Source organism: Haliotis rubra, unplaced genomic scaffold, assembly GCF_003918875.1.
Source record: "Haliotis rubra isolate DU_JTF1 unplaced genomic scaffold, ASM391887v1 Scf40, whole genome shotgun sequence".
In the NCBI taxonomy this organism is placed as follows: Eukaryota; Metazoa; Mollusca; class Gastropoda; order Lepetellida; family Haliotidae; genus Haliotis; species Haliotis rubra.
Window position 1 is genome coordinate 1,651,641 of NW_025767080.1, and position 24,036 is coordinate 1,675,676.

Sequence of the window (24,036 nt, forward strand, 5' to 3'; positions counted from 1 at the left end):
CTGAAATGGATGTGTTAGACCGTATGAATACGATCTGATTTTACATCTTGCATGACAATCTTCCAGTGAAGATGAAGAAGAATCAAGCGACACAGAGGCACCGCTTGAGGTCAAAATAAATTTTAAAATAGACCATATCATTTAACAAGAATACTATTTGTCAGCAAAATGTGATACAGTTCCAACGGCAAACCCACCCCTATAAATACATGACCAGTCCCTGATATTTTTTGCAATGTGATTGCAGTTCCTTTTGTGTCAAATGGGTGACTGTAGGGTGTCTGGGATTTAAAAACAAAATAATTATGCTTCAGATGGGGGGAAAATAGAAAATTCTGCTACAAAAATTACACTGGAGTTATTTTGTTGAAAAAAATTAGGATCCTAGTTCTCATTAATAACGTATCATGTCTCCATCCAAGATCCCAGCCTGGTCGAGCAGAGATAATATTCGCGACGCAGATAAGGTATTCCCCCAAAACTGGTGAATTATGAAATACTTGTCAGGACAATGTATGTTTCCCCAGTGCTTGGTTATGGAAATAGTTACATGGTACTCGGTTAGCCTTCTTGTCAGCCAATGAGAATACAGAACAACTTTCACGGCACACACTACTGACAAATAGCAAGTCTGATGCCGACGTGTGTAATTGGACAAAATGGAAAAAAATGAAAGTAACAAGTACTTCATGATTTACCGTTGTATTCGGCAATGTTTCTGGTAGACTGCAGCATTTATGGCTCCAAACCGAAAAGAACGTTAAAGCGAACATTTTCAAGCTCATGTGAAATATCTTACTGATTTTGATAATATATATCTCATGGGTACCAATCAACCTTCCCCAGCTACAAAATGCCCCAGCAAATTTGGTCATTCATTCTAATTTGGTCAAATTTATTTAAAATGATTAAAGATATGCCGTAAATGCATAGTTTTTGTCAACTTTGATATTATGTTCTTCATATAAAAGTTATTAGGATTTGGGACTTGTGTGCATGTCTGTTTCATATGCGTCCGACTCAGAATGATCGGAGCATTTCTCCTGCCTAAATATGTCTCTTTACTTGGAAAACGGAAAAAATGGTGGCTCTTTCCATTGTTCGATGATTCCGTGCATCCCCAGGCAACGGAATACATCATCGTACCATTTACAAAAACGACAGAAACAACACCATTTGTATTACTGTAGCGCTTGTTCTTTGGCAATATGGCAGACGCTATTCACATATGATGTCACAAGCAGAAAAGGTCACGTGAGTTCCAGCGGAATATGCATAATGGCTGAAGCTCAGATAACAGAAACTGTTTTCGCGATAAAAACATAATAAACCATATTTTTAAAATAAAAATTGGGGTACACGTTTCTGATGACTTTATCTTTCACCCAGCAAATTATTGCAATTGTCTAGTATTCTCCTTTAATTTAGGATTAGGGTAGGTGTTTGAAATGACAAAATAATTTGGTAACAATTATGTCAATTGATTTCTTATGAAATTTGTCATTCCAGTAAAAAGAATTTTATGTCATTTCATAACAGATTCAGATGACAATAGTTTTTATTAACATAGAATAATTTTTTAACGTTTTGAAATTTGGGGTGACAGAGCTGTAAAGTGGTGAAGCATACCATCTGTTGTGACGGACGGAATGTGCATGGGGGCTAGCATGCGAGTGGGCGGTGAGAGGGGGTGATGGTTCACTGTCAGGAGGATGGTGCTGCGGTCGTGGTAGGGGAGGGATGGTAATGGCATGCTTCTAGATGGTCACAGAGGAGCATCACAGAGGTGACAGAGGAAGAATGCAACATTATTACATATGGTTTACTTACTGAAATTTATCTAATTTTCTTATAGATGTTATGGGTTCTTTTGCAAATGTGGATATCAGGATGGAATCATCATGTTAGCCAACTAATTTATTGGCTTTGGTAACTCTAGTCAAATGTTTGGCAGATACATCTTGTACATGTGTAACAATGTTAAAAGTTCAGTTCATGTGCTGTTACTGCTTCTTCATGAAGTAACAGGGTAGTACTGACTCCATTATTATATACCGAATGATAAGATACACTTAAACTGGTGAAAATCTAAATGTTTAGAAGTATTTGCACAATATAAGTACATTAGTGTGTCCTTTTAATTCCGTCTACATTTTTTAGATTAGCATAAAATGTATATATTTTCAGACAGTTGAATAATAAATTTATCGACCTCATAAATTTTTATAATGGCATACCAGATATATTCCAGGCTGACACATTATGCTCTGATATTTCATATATGTAATATGTATCTGCTGAACACTGGCTGGTGTGGATTTGTTTAAAACATAGTGACAATATTAGTCTGTGGCAAAAACATTTGAATCTACTAGAAATTATCCTGGGCATTATGTCATTAGATTTTGTGGATAATACAGGGACTATAATGAGCTGTGTGTACTGTACCAAACCCAATGTTGCTAGACTTGGGTTTTCAACTAGTGCATGAGGTGACTGCCATGATTCCCCCAGCCCCATGCACCAACCTCCTGACTGTCCTTGTATAAATGTGGGAGGATGGCTAAATGTGTGGCACAATCTTTTTCTTTGTGCTCCATGACACACTGAAGGATAAACCGACACTAGAGGTTTGATATTGCTGTTATCACACACCCATTGTTCCAGCACCTCAGTCATATCAGTTTCTTTAGCATGACGTGTACACATTTGCACAAATTGATGCATGCATTTGCACGCTCAATTTTATCTTTTAAAACAATTTTGTCAGTTAATATTTTTTTTACTGATTTACCAATCTTCTAACTCTCAGATGTCTGTTCTCACATGGACTGTATGTTACCTTACCTTCCACATCTTTGTTGGAGTGAATAAGTTGGGTTCAATGTCACTTGGAAAAGTATGTGACTTTGTGACGGCATTAATTATGGGAGGAGAGCTGAAAGAATGACTCAAGTCATAGATGTTGACCTCTTTGGTAGAACTAAGGCTACTTAGCTGCTTTGTTACCCAGCTAAACCAATACCCATCAAAGTGGGAACTGCAAATTCAGAACTGCAGAGTTGCCACCCTTGGGAGTGATAGGATAGTAGATATGAATCTCTGGTTCATGCAAATAATGATCATTGGCTGATCTGTCCCTTGTCTGTGTACGTGAGTTTCGCCAAAGAGGTAAATGTCTACTACCTGAGTTGTTGCTAGGTTACCTCCCAAATCACACTGACTCCTCATGGCTCAATGTAAATTGTGTTCCAAGAATAACTAGACCCAACTCGTTGACTTACTGTCTGTGGTATTCCCCTAGAGACTACTAACAACTTTGGTCTGCATGAGACTGTTATTGTAGGGAGATCATGTTAGTTTTAACAAAAACTGATACTAATTCATTTGGAGAGGTCAGTAGTGAAACAAAGCTACCATAAAACGTCCGATCTGTCAGTGTTTTTTTTTATGTTTTATTGAGATTGCTTTTTCACATTTCTGTAGATCTTAGCCATCTGTTGTGGAGCATGTTTTCACTTCCATGGCATGGATCGTCTGTATTTTATTTCAGGGGAGAAATCCTGTAGCCTCTCCTAGTTTATCAGTATTTTTTCTAGTTTCATCTTTCTTGTAGGTCTTGTAGATTTACACAAAACTGTCCTTGACATTCATTTCCAGCTCTACCCAGCCAGGATTAAACTGGGTGCACCTGCAGCGCTCCATGGTGTGTCGTAACAGGCGACTAAGATTGGTGTTGTGGACAGGCTCAGTGGCATGCCTAGCAATGTCATCTGGCCTGATGGCGTAGATGGAGTTATTGGTGTACTTCGTTCAGACCCTGATCTCAGCAGTGTGGCTGGGAAAATGTCGACATCGTGAGACAGCATTCATCTATTCTGCCATCACAGTTCTTTTCGGGACTTGTTTAATTCTTTGGTTCAAGTCTGAAAGAAGATAATATTTACACTAAACTTAATCAGACATTTTAAAGAAAAAACATATTCAGATATTAAAAAAGAAATCCTATGGATATTTTGGTTTTTTTTGTTTAAGATAAAGAAATCACAAACCAGAAGTTTGATAAAGAGTGTACAGTTGAACTTCATTTATTTTTTTAAAAGGAACTTCAGTTTTGTATTGGTTCTGTGAGTAATGAGCTACAGATATAACAATTATATTTCAGTTGGTCTTTAGAGTCAAGTAAAAGCATTGTTTACAAGCATTGTCTGTTCATGATAGGCCAACCATAGGGCTGAACAACTACTACCAACCTTGTGTTAATTACTGTATCACTGTACTAGCAAGGAGATATATAGGTATATATGCAGAGATGTCCAGATAATGAAACAGTGTGTGACATTGTTCTGGCAGCTGGTGGAGATGGTCAACCTGCACTTTCTGGGACTCATGGAAGCCCTCCAGGAGTGCAACTCTTGTGTCCTAGCCAAGGTAGGTCCTTTTACAGCACAGTCATGTGTGGATGTGCGTGCAGGTGTCTGTTTCCTGTGTAGGAGCCAAACATTGTTTTCACATTTGATGCAGGATATCCATATATAACATGGTATATCTTTTTCTCAATATTTTCTAGATTTACATTATTTTGGAAACCCCATTACCCAGCCAGAATAATATCTAAATGATTCCTACAGACTTGTAGTGACATGAAAGTGAATAATATCTCCTGACTAAATGAATTGAGAAATAGAAAGAAATACTGTAATTTTACAACAGCTAGCCAGTATAGGTAGCTTTGTATCAAAAGTATTACAGAAAAACATCTGTGCAATACGTCCTGTTCATATCAGAAGGCTTGTAATGATAGTTGATTATTCATGTACAATGTGTTCCCTGTTTCAGCTATTCCCGATGTGGCAGTGCATCCTCTTTGCATACCATGCACAGGTAATAATGTACAACTTCTCAACACAGGCTAGGCCTTATTGTCACATTATTGTACTCATAGTGAGCCCTTTACCATTCAAGGAATCCCGTCCGCCCAGAAGCGGAAGGTCGCGGGTTCGATCCCTGACCGCGTCATACCAAAAGACGGTAAAATATGGTACTTGTTGGTCCCTGCCTGGCGCTTGGCATTAATGGGTACAACAAGGACTGGTCGGCTCAGAGTCAGTATAATGTGTCTGAGTGGGGTATTCATGCTTCACTGCGGCATGGTATCTCAGTGGGCTAGCACTATAAAACCAGCTTAAGTCTGGGCTAGTACAAGCAGCCGCACATACACATACACACGCATGCACGTCGTCATATGAGCGAAATATTCTCAAGCACGACGTTAAGCCCAATTTCACCTCACCTCAAGGAATCCCTTTGACAACTGAGTGCCTGTCATTAAATTTACATTTCATAGTCACTACAAGCTTGTTCCAAGTCATGAGTGAAGTTATCTTAAAGGCACCAAGAAATTTATGTTTGTAACATACTAGTCATCCTTCAAAGATGTGAAATTTGCAAAAGCATTTTGTGCAATTTACAACAAAAAAACCCCAAAAGATAAACATATTTTTGAAAAAAAAATTTGGTGTGTGGGTGTATTAACCATAACAGAAAATTTGATAAATGACGCTAACCAATTATTTTCGATGATTGATCGGTTGTAATGAACCAATCATCAATTATGAGAGTTTAACCAATTCCCAACACTACTTCAATGTATACATGATTCACTCATTTCATTTGTTCAAAATAAATTAACAATGAAATCAAGGGTCCTTGTCATAACCAAGATCCCTAGATTGTACTATTGTAGGACAAAACCTCAAGTAAAGTCCTTAACTTCTTACTAGGTTTTGTAACACTAACATATCTAGTTGATCTCTTTTGGACCATGATGGACCCATGAAGATTCGGGTTACAATTGATCTTCAGTAACCCATGCTTGTCATAAGAGGCAACTAATGGGATTGAGTGGTCAGGCTCGCTCATTTGGTCGACACATGTCATCGTATCCCAATCGCGTAGATCAATGCTCATGGTGTGGATGGGGCGGTGGGGTAGCCTAGTGGTTAAAGAGTTGGCTCGTCACGCCGAATACCTGGGTTCGAATCCCCACGTGGGTACAATGTGTGAAGCCCATTTCTGGTGTCCCCAGCCGTGATGTTGCTGGAATATTGCTAAAAGCGGCGTAAAACCAAACTCAGTCAGTCAGTCATGGTGTTGATCACTGGATTATCTGGCCCATACTGGATTATTTACAGACTGACCCCAAATAGCTGGAATATTGCTGAGTGTGACATTAAACAATAAACCACCCAACCAAACCTCCTGATGATGTGAGTGTTGTGCTGCTACAGTTGCCGGGACACCTCCATGTCAGACTACAGATGTGTCAGAACTGGGAGCCACCACACCCAACCCGGGACCAACGCTCATTCAACTCCACCATCCTCCTCAACTGGCTCAAGAGGATCCAGTTCAAGCTCGGGCAGATCGAAGTCCAGTCATCAGCAGCGACACAGTTTTACACTGTGTGAAGGAAGCTCTAAGGGACTTTGCACATCGCCTGTCCTTTTGGACAGAGAATCATCTGAAGGAGCAATACTTATAACATCCAAGTTCCTAATGTACTAATATACTGTCCGTGATCAAGAAGTCACATCATATCATATAGTCACCCTGTTGTCACACTCAATTGATCATGTATTGATAAGGACATTGGCAATTGTTATTGTGATGTCATCAGTTGGGAACATCTGATGTTTGTTATCTACAGTGTTATGTCTCTAGATCAGGGGAGGTTTTACTTCTATATTGTTGAAATAGAACTTATTAATATAAGTCAAAATATGTTCTGTCACTATTGGCCAAAATAATGTAGATTTGTTCCATAAATAATTCTGGTATTGCTCATAATTTTGACTAAATATTTTTAGGGCATTATTTTAATATTTGTTGGATCAAAGATATGCTGAACCTTTTTTCTTCAACTCGGGACAAAAAGAATAGTTCAAATTACAAGTACATGGATGTTTTTTCTGACGTATCATGCACACGAAATTATTTTGCCCTGTGGTCCTTAAAAAAGCTTTGGATGATTAATTTCACATTTATATTTTGCCAAATTGTTCAGTTGACAAGTCATAGGAGATTTCCTTGTATAGTAAATGTAGAGTTATGTCACAGAATTTGCCAAAATGTACTGTTTGTCCTCCGATAAAATATGCCAACAAAGATGCCAGCAGCTTCTACTCTTTCCTCCCCCTTCTTCAGGCAATATTTGCAAGAACATTCCATGATCAAGTTTGTGAAGAAGAATATTATTCCCACCTCCGACTTCTGCCCATGACTTTAAAAATCTGTCCTAAAACAAATGTAAAATAATGGCCTTATATGACATCCTGTCTCCCCCAACCAGTCAGAATATGTTGTTTGATATGGAGCTTCCATGGCATTGTTTTGAACATCAATGTGAACTGTGATATTGCTGGTTTTTTTTACATTAACTTCTCGTTGTACAGATGTTTGGTGTTCAAGCTGTACTGATGTGCGTGGTCCAAGGCTGGAGGTGACCTGACCAGAATGTGTAGTCTGTGAGAATGATGGGTGACAGGAGAGCTATGGAAGTGATCTGATGATACATCAACTATTCTACCTATCATAAGTTTAGACTCACTTAAAGCTCTCACTATATGTTATGTGTATACATATGGTTACATTGAAGATGAATTTCTCCACAAACTTGGGGGAACCAACTGCAAACCATATGCAGATGAATTGCACGAGGATCAAGCCTCAAATTGCTGAAAAGCATGTGCAAATATCATACATGTGAACAGCTGCGTTTTGGTGTAAAGTTTGTTAAGAATTCGTCGATTGTCACAGAGTTTGATCATTTATTGAACTCATGACTAATCCTTTCAACATTACGAATTTGTTTTACAATACATCAGTTCATGTGTAAACAGCACCTTTAATCAGTATGGAATATTTTGCAAGCTCTAGTTTTAACAGTTCACTGAAGTTAGTGGCTACATTTACACTAGTGAGTCTAAACTTTTGATGGGTAGTATATATGGAGGCACACGCTTCACGGTCACTGAGAGTCCTGGTGGGGTACACTCATTGAAAAAAAATAAAATATTTTGGTGTCATAAATGTAAAATGAGTGGCATTAATATGTGAGAGCTATCTAAGTGACCAATATTTAGAAGAATGGTTCACAAGACCGAAGTCTTACTGCATCTTTGTGATCTAATTGTCGACACTTTCTTTTGATGTTGATGACCTCCCCACCCCTTCATCGTGACCCTCATCAGCGTTTAGTGAAGTATGAGCTTGGAGTGACAGTTCCATAGACTTCATTGCAGAATCCTACTCTGTGCTCAGTGTCTTGTGATCTTGTGACATTGTAATAAAGCAAGGTATAAGCAGTGTATGAAATAAGGCCCGTCCGACCGCCTGAGATGGGCTAGATTTCTGAAGGATGGTCTAAATTTACAGCTAGCCAGCCCGATGGTCTGGTAAAAGTTTTAGATGTGAGTAAATTCACCAGATTTGGTCTGGTTAAATCCTGATGTCAGGCTGTTTTTTTAAACTTATTTCATACACTGGTGTAAGGACTTGCCATGTGGTGAGAAAAGTACTTTTGAGATGATGTTTACTGATGTACATGCCTCCAGTATCCGATACTGCTGTTGACAAAGTTTGATCTGGCGGTCTCCAGTTGTTCACCTTTGTTGTAATGTAATCTTGGCAAGATGGTTTGGCATGGTGAGACAAAGCATTCAGTTAGAGCCTAATGTCTCGGTGGTCAGTTGCCGCATTTTATAAAGCACACAAAGGCCAGTGCCTGTGTTGTATCAAGATTGATTGTCAGTCAAGGTAAACACTTGTTATCTAATTGTCAGATTATGATCAGCTGTACATTATGACATGTGGCAATCAGCTCAGCATACTTTGTGGGTAGATGTGTTGACACCTGCGGACTTCTTGTCTCACTGGAACCAGTACTTCCTGTGTGTTGAGAGTTGAATCTATTATTTCTCTACTCTCGTCAGGTTTTCCACAGTGGAGACAGTAGTGACATCAACCTGAATTATGACATTTCACAGTATTTTGGTTTAAAGAACCATGACATGTAAATAATTGACAGAATGAGGATGAATTTGTTATTATGTATATGTTACAGTTAAGCATGAGGAACCGATCATACTTCCTGTCAGTGAGGCTTCTGTATGTGTTAAGGGATGGCGAGGCAGCACAAGGTGTGTTGATGTTACAAGAGGTATATTTATACTATATGTACCTTAGACAACTATTTACAGATGAGCTGGTTACTTTACAAGAGTTTTCTATGTGTATATACAACTATATATGTTGACAGTGTTGCTAGTATTTATTGTATAGCCTATTAAAAGCGGTTGTTCCTTTGCCACATGTGTTCTGATCACTGAATTCAATGTCAGCTGGTCTTTAGGTACATATTATATTTGGGATTACGGTACACTTTCCAGTAAAGTATTGATTTCTAGTACTTTTCAGGGTTTAGTCTAATCTGGGATTCGAGCAAACACTCTCAAAAGAAACTTTAATTGTTTGGTCCAGACAACATACATTGTCAAAGAGGACCATAATATTCATTATAATGTACATCAACTGTAAATAGGTCTCCTTGTGTTGCCAGGCAACAGGCATATCTGTACATTTTATATAAAAGGTTTGACTGACTGACTGAGTTTGGTTTTACGCCGCTTTTAGCAATATTCCAGCAACATCACGGCGGGGGACACCAGAAATGGGCTTAACACATTGTACCCACGTGGGGATTCGAACCCGGGTCTTCGGCGTGACGAGCCAACTCTTTAACCATTAGGCTACCCCACCGCCCCTAAAAGGTTTGAAATGAACAGAATATATTGAAAAGTCAGACTTCACATTCACTAAGTGTTCATCGGGGTGGTTTGGTTGTAGTTCTCCGACCGCGAACGTGAATATGCATCTTCAAGTGGCTTCTGGGCTGTTTCCTCTAACAGAAACGGAAGTCCAACATTGGCCAGAATCAGAATTCCCATCACTGCATAAGGTACAACCAGGTCGTGCTCTATCTGGGGAGAAAGTTATCAGGGGGTGATTAGCCAGCCCCATCAACAGTTCCATCCAACATCATGAAAATGTCTGTTCACAACTAGAATTTGGTTTGAACAGTTGGTATAACCTTGATAGCAATGGCAATGAGCAGACGTCTCCATCTTGAGGTCAGTTTCAACATCACTTTGATAGGACAACGTATCATCAGACTACATTGGGTTGAGTTTAGTTGAGTAGGGTTTTAGTCACATGGGTGTTATTCCAGCCATATAGTGACTATATTGGGGGCAAAGATACCCACCTTCAGGACTATAAATAGGGCAAGGATACTTTCCACCATGACCATATTAGGGTACCCACAATCAGGACTATATTAAGGGCAAAGATACCTATCATCAGGACAATAAAGGGACAGAGATATTCACCAGAAGCATACACCATGAGGAACAGATAAGGAGCAAGGTCTCTCCCCATTACCAAAATGTATGGAGATTGGATATTCACCGTCTGGACCATCTAACTCACCATCATGGCAATATAAGGAGCAGGGATACTCACCATCAGGACCATATAAGGAGCATGGATACTCACCATCAGGACCCTATAAGGAGTAGGGATACTCACCATCAAGACCATATAAGGAGCAGGGATACTCACCATCAGGACCATATAAGGAGCAGGGATACTCACCATCAAGACCATATAAGGAGCAGGGATACTCACCATCAGGACCATATAAGGAGCAGGGATACTCACCATCAGGACCATATAAGGAGCAGGGATACTCCCCATCAGGACCAGGGATATATCAGGAGCATATATAGGGATACTCACCATCAAGACCATATAAGGAGCAGGGATACTCCCATGGTCCATATAAGGGACCATCATAAGGAGCAGGGATACTCCTGGTCAGGACCATAGAAGCAGCAGGGATACTCCTGGTCAGGACCATAGAAGCAGCAGGGATACTCACCATCAGGACCATATAAGGAGCAGGGATACTCACCATCATGGCCATATAAGGAGCAGGGATACTCACCATCATGGCCGTATAAGGAGCAGGGATACTCACCATCATGGCCATATAAGGAGCAGGGATACTCACCATCATGGCCATATAAGGAGCAGGGATACTCAACATCAGGACCATATAAGGAGCAGGGATACTCACCATCAAGACCATATAAGGAGCAGGGATACTCACCATCATGGCCATATAAGGAGCAGGGATACTCACCATCAAAATCCATATAAGGAGGGATACTCACCATCAATATAAGGAGCAGGGATACCATATATATAAGGAGCAGGGATACTCACCATCAAGACCATATAAGGAGCAGGGATACTAACCATCATGGCCATATAAGGAGCAGGGATACTCACCATCAGGACAATATAAGGAGCAAGGATACTCACCATCAGGTCCACATGAGCAGCAGGGATACTCACCATCAAGACCATACAAGGAGCAGGGATACTCACCATCAGGACCATATAAGGAGCAGGGATACTCACCATCATGCCCATATGAGGAGCAGAGATACTCACCATCAGGACCATATAAGGAGCAGGGATATTCACCATCATGGCCATATAAGCAGCAGGGATACTCCCCATCAGGACCATATAAGGAGCAGGGATACTCCCCATCAGGACCATATAAGGAGCAGGGATACTCCCCATCAGGACCATATAAGGAGCAGGGATACTCCCCATAAGGACCATATAAGGAGCAGGGATACTCCCCATCATGGCCATATAAGGAGCAGGGATACTCACCATCAAAATCCATATAAGGAGCAGGGATACTCACCATCATGGCCATATAAGGAGCAGGGATACTTCCCATAAGGACCATATAAGGAGCAGGGATACTCCCCATCATGGCCATATAAGGAGCAGGGATACTCCCCATCAGGACCATATAAGGAGCAGGGATACTCACCATAAGGACCATATAAGGAGCAGAGATACTCATCATCATGGCCATATAAGGAGCAGGGATACTCCCCATCAGGACCATATAAGGGGCCGGGATACTCCCCATCATGGCCATATAAGGTGCAGAGATACTCACCATCATGGCCATATAAGGTGCAGAGATACTCACCATCATGGCCATATAAGGAGCAGGGATACTCCCCATCAGGACCATATAAGGAGCAGGAATACTCCCCATCATGGCCATATAAGGTGCAGAGATAATCACCATCATGGCCATATAAGGTGCAGAGATACTCACCATCATGGCCATATAAGGAGCAGGGATACTCCCCATCAGGACCATATAAGGAGCAGGGATACTCACCATAAGGACCATATAAGGAGCAGGGATACTCCCCATCATGGCCATATAAGGAGCAGGGATACTCCCCATCAGGACCATATAAGGAGCAGGGATACTCCCCATCAGGACCATATAAGGAGCAGGGATACTCCCATATATAAAGACCATATAAGGAGCAGGGATACTCCCCATCATGGCCATATAAGGAGCAGAGATACTCACCATCATGGCCATATAAGGAGCAGGGATACTCCCCATCAGGACCATATAAGGAGCAGGGATACTCCCCATCATGGCCATATAAGGAGCAGGGATACTCCCCATCAGGACCATATAAGGAGCAGGGATACTCCCCATCATGGCCATATAAGGTGCAGAGATACTCACCATCATGGCCATATAAGGAGCAGGGATAGTCACCATCAGGTCCACATGAGCAGCAGGGATACTCACCATCAAGACCATACAAGGAGCAGGGATACTCACCATCATGGCCATATAAGGAGCAGGGATACTCACCTTCATGGCCATATAAGGAGCAGGGATACTCACCATCAGGACCATATAAGGAGCAGAGATACTCACCATCATGGCCATAGAAGGAGCAGAGATTCTCACCATCAGGACCATATAAGGAGCAGGGATACTCACCATCATGGCCATATAAGGAGCAAGGATACTCATCATCAGGACCATATAAGGAGCAGAGATACTCACCATCATGGCCATATAAGGAGCAGAGATACTCACCATCATGGCCATAGAAGGAGCAGAGATTCTCCCCATCAGGACCATATAAGGAGCAGGGATACTCACCATCAAGACCATATAAGGAGCAGGGATACTCCCCATCAGGACCATATAAGGAGCAGGGACACTCACCATCAGGACCATATAAGGAGCAAGGATACTCCCCATCAGGACCATATAAGGAGCAAGGATACTCACCATCAGGACCATATAAGGAGCAAGGATACTCCCCAGTCCAGCTGCTATATTACAGGCACTGAGACCAAGTGTCCTGAATGAAAAGAGACCAGTGTATGGTTTTGACATCAAGCAAAGAAAGTCTTGAGTGAGTCGGTGACTCTATGGGTGTGTGAGTGAGTGAGTGCACAATATCTGAGCCTGTTAGTTGTCTAACTATACAGACTATGTATCATGGCATTCTTGATTCAGCTGCATACTTGAATGCTATAATTCACAACCCTGTGTTGTATGTTTTCAACATAGGATCAGGTATAGTAGAAACAAGGTCAACATCATATTGGGCAACAGACTTGCTCAAAGAAGTCTCTAGAAGATTAAAATACTGCCCTTTAACTATCCTTTGTGAATATAGGCTTAGAAAGAAAACAGACAAAATGTGAAATTCTGATAATGTCCATGCCAATATTTATCTGGACTTCAAGTATTTAGACTATATGAATACACAATGCCATTTAGAAAGTGATCAAATGTAACATATATTATATACTCATGCCAATAATGGTTGTCACCCTCTCCCCACCCTAACCCCCCAACCCCTCTCCTCTCCAATTAAAAAAGTGAAGGGGGTGACAACCATTATTGGCATGAGTATATTTGGGATTACACTTTCTTAGTAAAGTACATATTTTCGTACATATACGGGTGAGTCCCATCCCAGATTCAAACCTACGCCCTCAAAGTCAGGCACTGAACTGCCAGCACAACAAGTCAGAAGTCTAACCACCCTCATACCGCACTTCCGGATGACTTTGTGTGCTGGCGATTAAGTGCCTGACTCTGAGAGCATTGGTTCGAATCCTGGATTCCATGTCTGTCCCAGAACTTAACTTCAACCTTCATATATTGCTGTTGAGGACATTTGTTGATTAGTCACGTGTGTAATGTGGCAGTCACTGTTTTACTCCTGTCCCACTGTCTGGCCGCGTGTAGCTGAGAGTGTGCTGACTGACCTGACAACTGTAGGGTTGTGTTCAGCAGTAAACACTGTCTGGCTGCTGACTGACCTGACAACTGTAGGGTAGTGTTCAGCAGTAAACACTGTCTGGCCGGCTGCGTGTAGCTGAGAGTGTGCTGACTGACCTGACAACTGTAGGGTAGTGTTCAGCAGTAAACACTGTCTGGCCGGCTGCGTGTAGCTGAGAGTGTGCTGACTGACCTGATAACTGTAGGGTAGTGTTCAGCAGTAAACACTGTCTGGCCGGCCTGACAACTGTAGGGTGCGTGTAGCACTGTCTGGGCGCGTGTGCTGAGAGTGTGCTGACTGACCTGATAACTGTAGGGTAAACACTGTGTTCAGCAGTAAACTGACCTGTCTGGGGTTGTGGCAGTAAACGTGCGATGTAGCTGAGAGTGTGCTGACTGACCTGACAACTGTAGGGTAGTGTTCAGCAGTAAACACTGTCTGGCCGGCTGCGTGTAGCTGAGAGTGTGCTGACTGACCTGATAACTGTAGGGTAGTGTTCAGCAGTAAACACTGTCTGGCCGGCTGCGTGTAGCTGAGAGTGTGCTGACTGACCTGACAACTGTAGGGTAGTGTTCAGCAGTAAACACTGTCTGGCCGCGTGTAGCTGAGAGTGTGCTGACTGACCTGACAACTGTAGGGTAGTGTTCAGCAGTAAACACTGTCTGGCCGCGTGTAGCTGAGAGTGTGCTGACTGACCTGACAACTGTAGGGTAGTGTTCAGCAGTAAACACTGTCTGGCCGGCTGCGTGTAGCTGAGAGTGTGCTGACTGACCTGATAACTGTAGGGTAGTGTTCAGCAGTAAACACTGTCTGGCCGGCTGCGTGTAGCTGAGAGTGTGCTGACTGACCTGACAACTGTAGGGTAGTGTTCAGCAGTAAACACTGTCTGGCCGCGTGTAGCTGAGAGTGTGCTGACTGACCTGACAACTGTAGGGTAGTGTTCAGCAGTAAACACTGTCTGGCCGCGTGTAGCTGAGAGTGTGCTGACTGACCTGATAACTGTAGGGTAGTGTTCAGCAGTAAACACTTTCATGGCCGCCCAGGCAACTGTGACCGACATCTGAGCAGTCAATGCCAGAGAGAAGTTGATTGTTGGCAAACCAGCAAGATCTGTTCAAAACAATATCAAACTAAAACAGAGTCAATAGTTTCAGGCATTGCAATTTGTTGTGGGCAGAATGGCGCCCCTTTCCAGTGCCAGGATCCACTTGCCGAGGGATACCAGATTCGCCCAGGTTGTGACGCTGTGTTATAGTAGGTTTCACTAAAGTGGAATACTTCTACGCCTGCATCAGGTTGATTGTATCGGCGGCTTGCACTACATATAGCATGCCGATACTTAAAGACTGTTTTATGTGCGTTGACCCAATTTTGGTGAGGTAGCCAATTTGGCAAAGCGATGCCAGGTTCGATTTGAAGTCTATTTTTCAAGTAATAGGTGGAATAATGCTGAGAGCGGCTACAGGCTGTCTCACCATCAACAGGCTGTCTCACCATCAACAGGCAGCCTCACCATCAGCAGGCTGACTCACCATCAACAGGCTAACACACCGGCTACAGGCTGACTCACCATCAACAGGCTGACTCACCATCAACAGGCTGACTCACCATCAACAGGCTAACACACCGGCTACAGGCTGACTCACCATCAACAGGCTGTCTCACCATCAACAGGCAGCCTCACCATCAACAGACAGACTCACCATCAACAGGCTGACTCACCATCAACAGGCTAACACATAAAACAAGTGTTTGCCACTGATATGGCAATGTCCACCGCCGCTAAAGAATGGAATATCTATATTTACTACTTTTTATTTTTGGGTCACATACAAGATGCCTGAAATGACTGGTGTCTGCATAATCACCCAATGTAGACTGTCAACATACTTGAAAACATTGGGTGCAATGTTTTATGAGATATCGCCTTTAAAAGCGGTCAAAGTATCGTGGTGACCTTGAAGATAAGGTCAAGGTCACCCAAATAAACTGGTGTCTGTGTAATACCCCAATGTAAACTGTCACCAAATTTGAAGACATTGGGTACAACAGTCCATGAGATATCGCGTTAACAAGAGTTAAAAGTGTGAAAAGTGTCGTGGTGACCTTGAAGATAAGGTCAAGGTCACCCAAAATCAACTGGTGTCTGCGTAATCCCCCAATGTATGCTGTCACCAAATTTGAAGACATTGGGTACAACAGTCCATGAGATGCCGTGTTAAGAAGAGTTTGAAAAGTGGTCAAAGTGTCGTGGTGACCTTGAAAATAAGGTCAAGGTCACCCAAATCGTCTGGTGTCTGTGCAATCCCCCAATGTAGGCTGTCACCAAATTTGAAGACATTGGGTACAACATTTCATGAGATATCGCGTTAACAAGAGTTTGAAAAGTGGTCAAAGTGTCGTGGTGACCTTGAAAATAAGGTCAAGGTCACCCAAATCGACTGGTGTCTGCATAATCTCCCAATGTAGGCTGTCACCAAATTTGAAGACAGTGGGTACAACAGTTCATGAGATATCGCGTTAACAACTCGGTTTTGAAGCGTACCTGTCGTTTAAGTAAATGACAATTGGAATTCTGGGTAATCCAGTGAGCCCCGTAAGGGTGATGTTGAGGTAGACACTTCCGACCCAGGTCCGTGCTCCCAAAGACAACCCATAATACATCACACTGGAAATGAACCTGCGGAAGATAATCTAAGGGTACATGATGCATTTTAAACACAGCTTCTGGTATACTGTTGGTTATGTAATATGACTGTATCTGTAAATTGTGTATTGTAGGTCATCATATTGCATGTATCAGTACAAGACCATGTTAACAAGTATTCTACGTGTATATAAACAAACTCCTTGTCAAGGCCTTCGGACCTCTGACCATCATCTTCGAGTGTGTCAGTATAGTGAGTGAGTGAGTATGATTTTACGACGCTTTTAGCAACAATCCATCAATGGCACAGTTGGAGACACAGGAAATTGTCTTCACACTTTGAACACATGTGGGGAATCGAACCCTGGACTTTAGCGTGAGGAGAGAACGCTTTAAGCACTAGCCTACCCCACTGCCCCGTATTAGTTAGATGGCCCTGTGGTATTATCGACCAGTGAATTTCATAGTCAAATTTGTTTTGGTTTTTTTCTATCGCGACGCAGAAACAGCCTAGCTATGTATAAGCTGGCGGATATTAGACTGTTATTTTCTTTGAAATTCTTCTACTTAATTGGGTCTAACACGGTTGTCACTTGCATCCTGAAATATCTCCGTGATATATATTTATAGCTTCGAGTCATGAATTAGTAGGTGGAATATTGCTTAGACCGGCGTTAAGCAGGAAACCAACGAAACGTCCAGTCTTAGCCATTCATACAAGAACCCAACTACAAAATACTTAAGTATTCTTGTGTAAGTAAAAGCAAGGCAAAGAAAGCCAAACAAATTAAGTACGCATGATGCATGACATGGCTCGATAGAGAATCCTACCACATTGAATGAAATACGGCAGCAGTTTTGAGCTTCTTCTTCGAGTTGTAAAGGTGAATAAACGTATAGTTCTTCTGTAAGGCCTGCATTGTCTGCTCATGTTCTGCTATCATTTGTAGCTGGCTCAAGTCCGGTGTTTGGATCCGGTTCATCTTTATAATCCGGGCAATTGTCCTCTCCGCGTCATCAACACGGCCGCGGGATAACTGCCACCGAATACTTTCTGGGAAGAGTCTACAATCATAAAGCAATTTTATTGTGTACTTTTTCAACCTTAACACAGGAAGGAAATGTGTTTGCTTGTTGGCTAAAGCACCTGTCAGCAAACTCCCAGCAATAAAATCTTCCGTCAAAACTAGCCTGGGACCAGACAAACCATTGATTGATGTCGTGAGCAGCCTCCCATGTCGTCGAGGTATCAAACACGACCATCTGCCCCATCAGATCACCTCGTAAGACCAACTCCAACCCAAATTACAGACAAGTACAGGACAACGTTTGGAAGATACAATTTAACAAGGAACTGTGGTTAAAGTTCCAAAACCATAAGCAGAATCGACAATCGAGGTTTTACTTTACATAGTTATTTTCCTCTTCGCCGTTTCCTTATCTCCATGGGGATCTAGCGACACGAGGGCTCTTCCAGAACCTTTACGACTCGATAGACAATAGTTTATATTTTTCCAAATTGATCCAAGACGTGAAACTTGCACCTGGGCCCCTGCCCCCATATCGGTAGGTGGACCTATTCTAAGGGTGTTAAAGGTGCATTAAAAGTATTTTGTTTGTATATGTCTTTCACAAATAATAGATTGCAAAAATTATGTTTCTGACAATTTATTTCCCAAACAGTCAAAAACACAATTACTTTTAAGAATGTTTTGGGGCCATTGGGTTCTTTTTGTCGAAAAATCCCAATGCCTATGGTCCACCCCTACAATATCACAAGGTCGGTCCCAACAACGAGGATACCTGTATGTGAGTAGAATCGGGGCCTCTATCGCCGCAATGAAGAAACAGAAATGCCTAACATCGTGAATGATCCAAGCGACGAGACCGAACAAGGTAAGTCCGAGCGTCCAGAAAGGGAAGGAACCAACAGCCGTCCGCCATCTTGCTCGGACGAACTCAACACACTGGGGATAACAGGAGACGAGGTATCCTCCACAGGCGATGCCGATGAAGAAGGAACAGACAGAGAACATCTGCCACGATGTCGCAAACCCTGCGATGGTGCAGGAGACGGTGAGTATGAGGAGACACAGGTACAGGGCAATCTTGCGTCCAAATGCATCTGAGATCTGACCAGAAACAATGGCGCCCACCAGGTTTCCGGCCATCTGTATTGACGTCATTGTGGCGGGGATGGCCTGGCTGTCGCAGACGAGGTTCCACTATTCAACAGATTTCAGAAAAGATGAGGATAAGACAGTTATTGCACCGTAGCTCACCTTCTTCAAACTGAATACTACTGAGAAAGTTAGAAGCTTCGTATGTAGTGTAACGACGCAATCAGCAAGATTCCATCTAAATGACAGCGGACTGCAGAAACGAATAGAGTCTGGACCAGAAAATCCAGAGATCATTGTTGTCGCTCTGTATAGCTGAGTTAGGATTATGAGCATCAACCAAATTACAGACGCTGAACACCTGATTCCTTCTATTCTCGCTACCTTTTATTCTGCTGTAGCGAGAGCCATGACATATTGGAGAACTCTTCTTTATTGAAAAACGGGAGCTTTATGCCATGTGCTGAACCATACAGTTTCGCTCTTTGGCTCTGAGGGAACGAAAACACAATTTACCTCGCTGACTACCGTTGCCATCTGTGGGTCAAAATAAGGATTGTCACAAGTAGACTGGTTGGAGGGACAATATTGGTAGGTTTCGTTGGTGCAGTCGGAACATCCCCCTGTTGTGTTGAAGTCCCCCGGACACCACCAATCTGGGACTTTGGCAAAAACGGACATCATAAGCGTTGCCCAGGCAACGGGTATTTCCTGCATCTGGAGCATCAGTATCATGGTGACTTGGAACCGACCTGGGTTTCCCAGCTGCTCAATCAGATCCTCAAATGAATGTACAGAGCTCATCTGAAACAAACAACACAATGCTCATTGGTGACCTAGCTGTTGGGGTAATGCTATAAGGTTAACAAAAAGGGACAAAACGCCTTCCATTGTACGATCTGACTGGATTATTATCAAATAGTGATAATACGTTCAACGTGTTTACGAGTAGTTGAGCGTATCCTACCCGTTAGGTCAACTGTTCCTATGATCAAACACTGGAATATGCTGTGGCAGAACAAACATGTCGTGTACCTTGATCTATGTATTACAATGAGGGGTAGCTAGTTAGTTAAATACGACAGGAGCACCTTAAACTAACCTGGGCCCCGTTCCCCAAAAGCGATGAAAAAAAAAACCCCAAGAAGATCGTAACTCCCATACTTTAACGCAGAGTTACGACAGTCGTAGCGCTACGATCGCTTTGAGGAACGGGCTCCAGATCATTCCCTACTAATCCCTAGGTAGAGTATTTCTTAAATACTTCAGTCTTCCTCATTGGATGTCAGAAGTTGGACCAACATCTGGAGGAGGCCTTCAACTGCATCAATTCTTGTAGCAGCATCTGACAAGTTTCTGAGGGTCCACAGACAGTGGCCACTGACCCATCTCAACTCATACATGCCCATCACAATAGTGTGCTAAGTGGGTAAAGTTGATGTAGATGTTTGTTTTTATTTAGTGTACAATCAATATATAGTGTACCCTCCGCGTGCCTGGATAACACCCTACTTCACATAATCCCCACCAGTCGTCCTATCCGTTGTCGTGGAAACTGTCGCCATTCTTGGTGCAAAGCTGCTTCCTGTTCATGCAAATTTTGGAACAGGTGGTACACGTACTTGTATCCGTCACCTTATGAAGTCCCAAAAAGTGCTCCAGGGAGTTCAGGTCTCACCTCATGGCGAGTCACGGTAGGGGTGTCACTGCATTATTCTTAATGAAAGCTGTCTAGCGTTGTCCTCCATATATACAGGTCGTAGCAAGAGTATGATTATCTACATGGCGGACAACAACTAGATCCAGCATTTCCTGGACACAATGATCACCAGTCACATCCCCACGTGTTGTTGCCAAGTCAAGTTTACAGTCATGAGACACATCTCCGTACTAAGACGGAACATCCACCAAAATCAGTCGGTTAAATGTTCTTGCTGCAAATATTGTGTTTGGCTGACTCCAAACACTCAAGCGTCCATCAGTTACATGAAGACGGAATCAACTTTCATCAAACCAACGTATTCTTCGGGGAGGACTCAGATTCTATCGTTGCTGTGGTAAACACCAATCCAAGCGTGCTTGTTGGTGATATCGCTCAGCAGAGGTCCTTCAAAGGACAGGAAATATGCATACCAAAAATGTGCTACCTCTGGCCATCTGATAAACTTCTTTGTACCATGGTGGCCGAAAAATGACTGAACATTGTAATCCACGGTCAACATATATAGGAATGCTTGACCTTTTCCAGGTGTATATATATATATATGTGAATAGACAGTGCCATTGACAAAGTGGTCAAATGTAACATATGTTATATTTAGGATTACACTTTCTCAGTAAAGTACAGATTCTAGTACTTTTGTTGGGTTGCGGGATTCAAACCCACACCCTTAAAGTCAGGCACTCGTGTGCTGGCGATTAGGTGCCTGACTCTTAGGATGTGGGTTCGAATCCCAGATGGGACTCAACACATCAAAAGTACTAGAATCTATACTTTACTGAGAAAGTGTAATCCCAAATATAACAGATGTTACAGGTGTATATATGCTTTGGATGTTATACTAACTGATTTTATTAGTATAGTTGTATCAGTTACATATACCATTATCATCAAGACGATATGCACTCTTGTAAATACATGTATATTGTATATTTAATGAGGACATGGCAGATTGGTATGTATAGTGCGCAACAATAATTCAAGCTAGCAGCTGAATATAATTCAATTAGGAATTTAAACTGTAATAATGTTATACAGCGCTTTCAATTGTAATTTACTTAATGTACTTTAGATGTAGCTTTTAGAAATAAATCTATAAAAAATATATAGCTTACAGCTATTCCTGCCAGCTGTTGCATTAGGAACGTATCGTTGTAGCATTCCAGTACTCCTTTTAGGAGTTAATAAATAGTTATGTACATGGTTGTATTATAAATAGTTATGTACATGGTTGTATTATAAATAGTTATGTACATGGTTGTATTATAAATAGTTATGTACATGGTTGTATTATAAACAGTTATGTACGTGGTTGTGGTATAAATAGTTATGTACGTGGTTGTAGTATAAATAGTTATGTACATGGTTGTATTATAAATACTAATGTACATGGTTGTATTATAAATAGTTATGTACATGGTTGTATTATAAATAGTAATGTACATGGTTGTATTATAAATAGTTATGTTCATGGTTGTAGTATAAATAGTAATGTACATGGTTGTATTATAAATAGTTATGTACATGGTTGTATTATAAATAGTTATGTACGTGGTTGTAGTATAAATAGTTATGTACATGGTTGTATTATAAATAGTTATGTACATGGTTGCATGAATCGTGTTGGTGAATGTGTACTGCAGTGCATATGCTATGTTTATGTTACTGCATGTATGTGTGCGTGCGTGTGTGCGGGAAAAACGCATGTGTTTTTCGTGCGTTTAATACACATCTTATTCAGTTGTGACAATATATTATTGCATATAGTATCACCACATTACGTGAAGATCCGGATTAGAACTGATCTTCAGCAAACCATGCTTGTCGTAAGAGGCGACTATTGGTATCAGATGGTAAAACTCCCTGGTTGATGAATCGTATCTTAATTGCGTAGATCGATGCTCATGACATCAATCACTGGATTGTCAGATCCAGATCACCGTCGTACAGCTGGAATATTGCTGAATGCGGCGTTAAACAACAAGCGCTATATTACAGTTGGCTTCAGCCATGGAATTCCCAGACAACATGATTACACCTGGATTGACAAAATATAGCCACGTGACTGACAGAACATTGCGTAATTAACAACACTTATTGAATTATTGTCGAGCACTTGAGAAAATAGGGTTACCACAGTTCAACAGTAGATGGTACCTTTCCTAAGATTATCATATCATGTTCGGAATTATAACTGTAAATATCATCGACGTAGATGATTGTTTTGTATAGATCCTGTCACTAATGGGCATCCATAGAGGAGGGATGTTGGAGACTGTTCGGTACACTATCCGCCCAGACATCCTCCACCTTGTCCAGTGGCACGAGAGGATGTACAACAGCTCTTCTCACAATTTTCTTCACGTCCTCGTCCGTAGAGTAGTCCGTTACGAGGCCTTCCTTCTCTACACGGCACCAAATGCATTGCGTGTAATGGAAAAAGAACATCCACGAGTTGTTGTGGTTGGAGGAAAACCATCAGCTACAGCATTGTGAGCGGTTCAAAGTCAAGCTGAAGCACTTGAGTTTGTGGGTTGTCTCTTGGATATATCCCAACATCATCCCGTACGTACGCTGAGTCCGGTAGGTAGCAAACAGGAAACTAGGTCCCAACCTAACGGATATATGCAATGGGCATTCTTTCGCGGTTTCGGTTCACTATAATTTGAGATTTCCGCGGTATCGGCCGACAGGTCTAACATAAGCTCTGGCCCCTAGGTGTATAACACGGCTGGCGAGCGTTCCGGTTTTTTATACACAATTCATTGCGTAAGATAACATAATCCTGCAAAAGCAGATAATTATTTCTTGAGTAACAAATATCCCATAACTTCATTACTCATGAATAGCGCCAACACGTACATTAATAACGAAAATAGAAAGTATCATGGTTGTCGCACACCAACTTCTAAATGCCCCTCAAAGAAGTTACCACGGTTAGTTTTCACATAGGCAGCAACTGACCCATACATGCTCTATAAAATATCATTAATTTTTCCACGACACCCTTTAGTATGTAACATATATAAAAGTCCTACAAAATCGAATGCCTTCTTAAGGTTTTTAAAGGCGAAGTCAAATCTACCGTTGGGCTTACAGCGCTTGTATCGTAAATATCATCAATTGTAGAATAGCAGGGTCTAAACCCGGTTTGTGCTTCACTAAGTAATATACGCAAGAACATTAACGAATTTCTTAAATGGTTGTAAATGGTACACCCAAAATATCTAGCAGAGACATTCCTCTGCGGTTGGAAGATTCACTTAATTTACTGGATTG

General features: G+C 41.8%; 2 protein-coding genes across 2 annotated transcripts in view; one reads left to right on the top strand and one right to left on the bottom strand.

Moving 5' to 3' along the window:
- Positions 1-7,680, top strand: part of LOC124287337 (protein unc-79 homolog) — a 58,048-nt gene extending 50,368 nt beyond the window's left edge. Inside the window, 4 exon segments of the mRNA XM_046723835.1 lie at positions 2,613-2,630; positions 4,354-4,431; positions 4,840-4,884; positions 6,291-7,680. Of these exon segments, the coding sequence (XP_046579791.1) occupies positions 2,613-2,630; positions 4,354-4,431; positions 4,840-4,884; positions 6,291-6,470 (321 nt within the window). The 3' untranslated portion in view covers positions 6,471-7,680.
- A 1,632-nt stretch (positions 7,681-9,312) lies between these two features.
- On the bottom strand, positions 9,313-23,729 carry LOC124287338 (solute carrier family 22 member 4-like). The gene is made up of 10 exons (XM_046723836.1): positions 23,690-23,729; positions 23,044-23,162; positions 19,554-19,841; positions 18,721-19,142; positions 17,749-17,982; positions 15,974-16,002; positions 15,263-15,380; positions 13,265-13,337; positions 9,827-10,040; positions 9,313-9,647 (listed from the first exon to the last, which is right to left on the bottom strand). Exons 1-9 carry the CDS (start codon positions 23,727-23,729, stop codon positions 9,876-9,878), a joined length of 1,488 nt encoding a protein of 495 aa, XP_046579792.1. The 3' UTR covers positions 9,313-9,647; positions 9,827-9,875.
- Positions 23,730-24,036: the final 307 nt, after the last annotated feature.

Excerpts from the sequence above, each read along its gene's own strand:
- LOC124287338 (XM_046723836.1), bottom strand. The coding sequence starts at position 23,729 with ATGTATGGGTCAGTTGCTGCCTATGTGAAAACTAACCGTG. Across the intron at positions 17,983-18,720 it reads CCGATTCTACTCACATACAG|ACTCTTCCCAGAAAGTATTC; the intron begins GTATCCTCGTTG and ends TTATGATTGTAG. Across the intron at positions 16,003-17,748 it reads GCCGTATTTCATTCAATGTG|CCTGTTGATGGTGAGTCAGC; the intron begins GTAGGATTCTCT and ends TTTATGTGTTAG.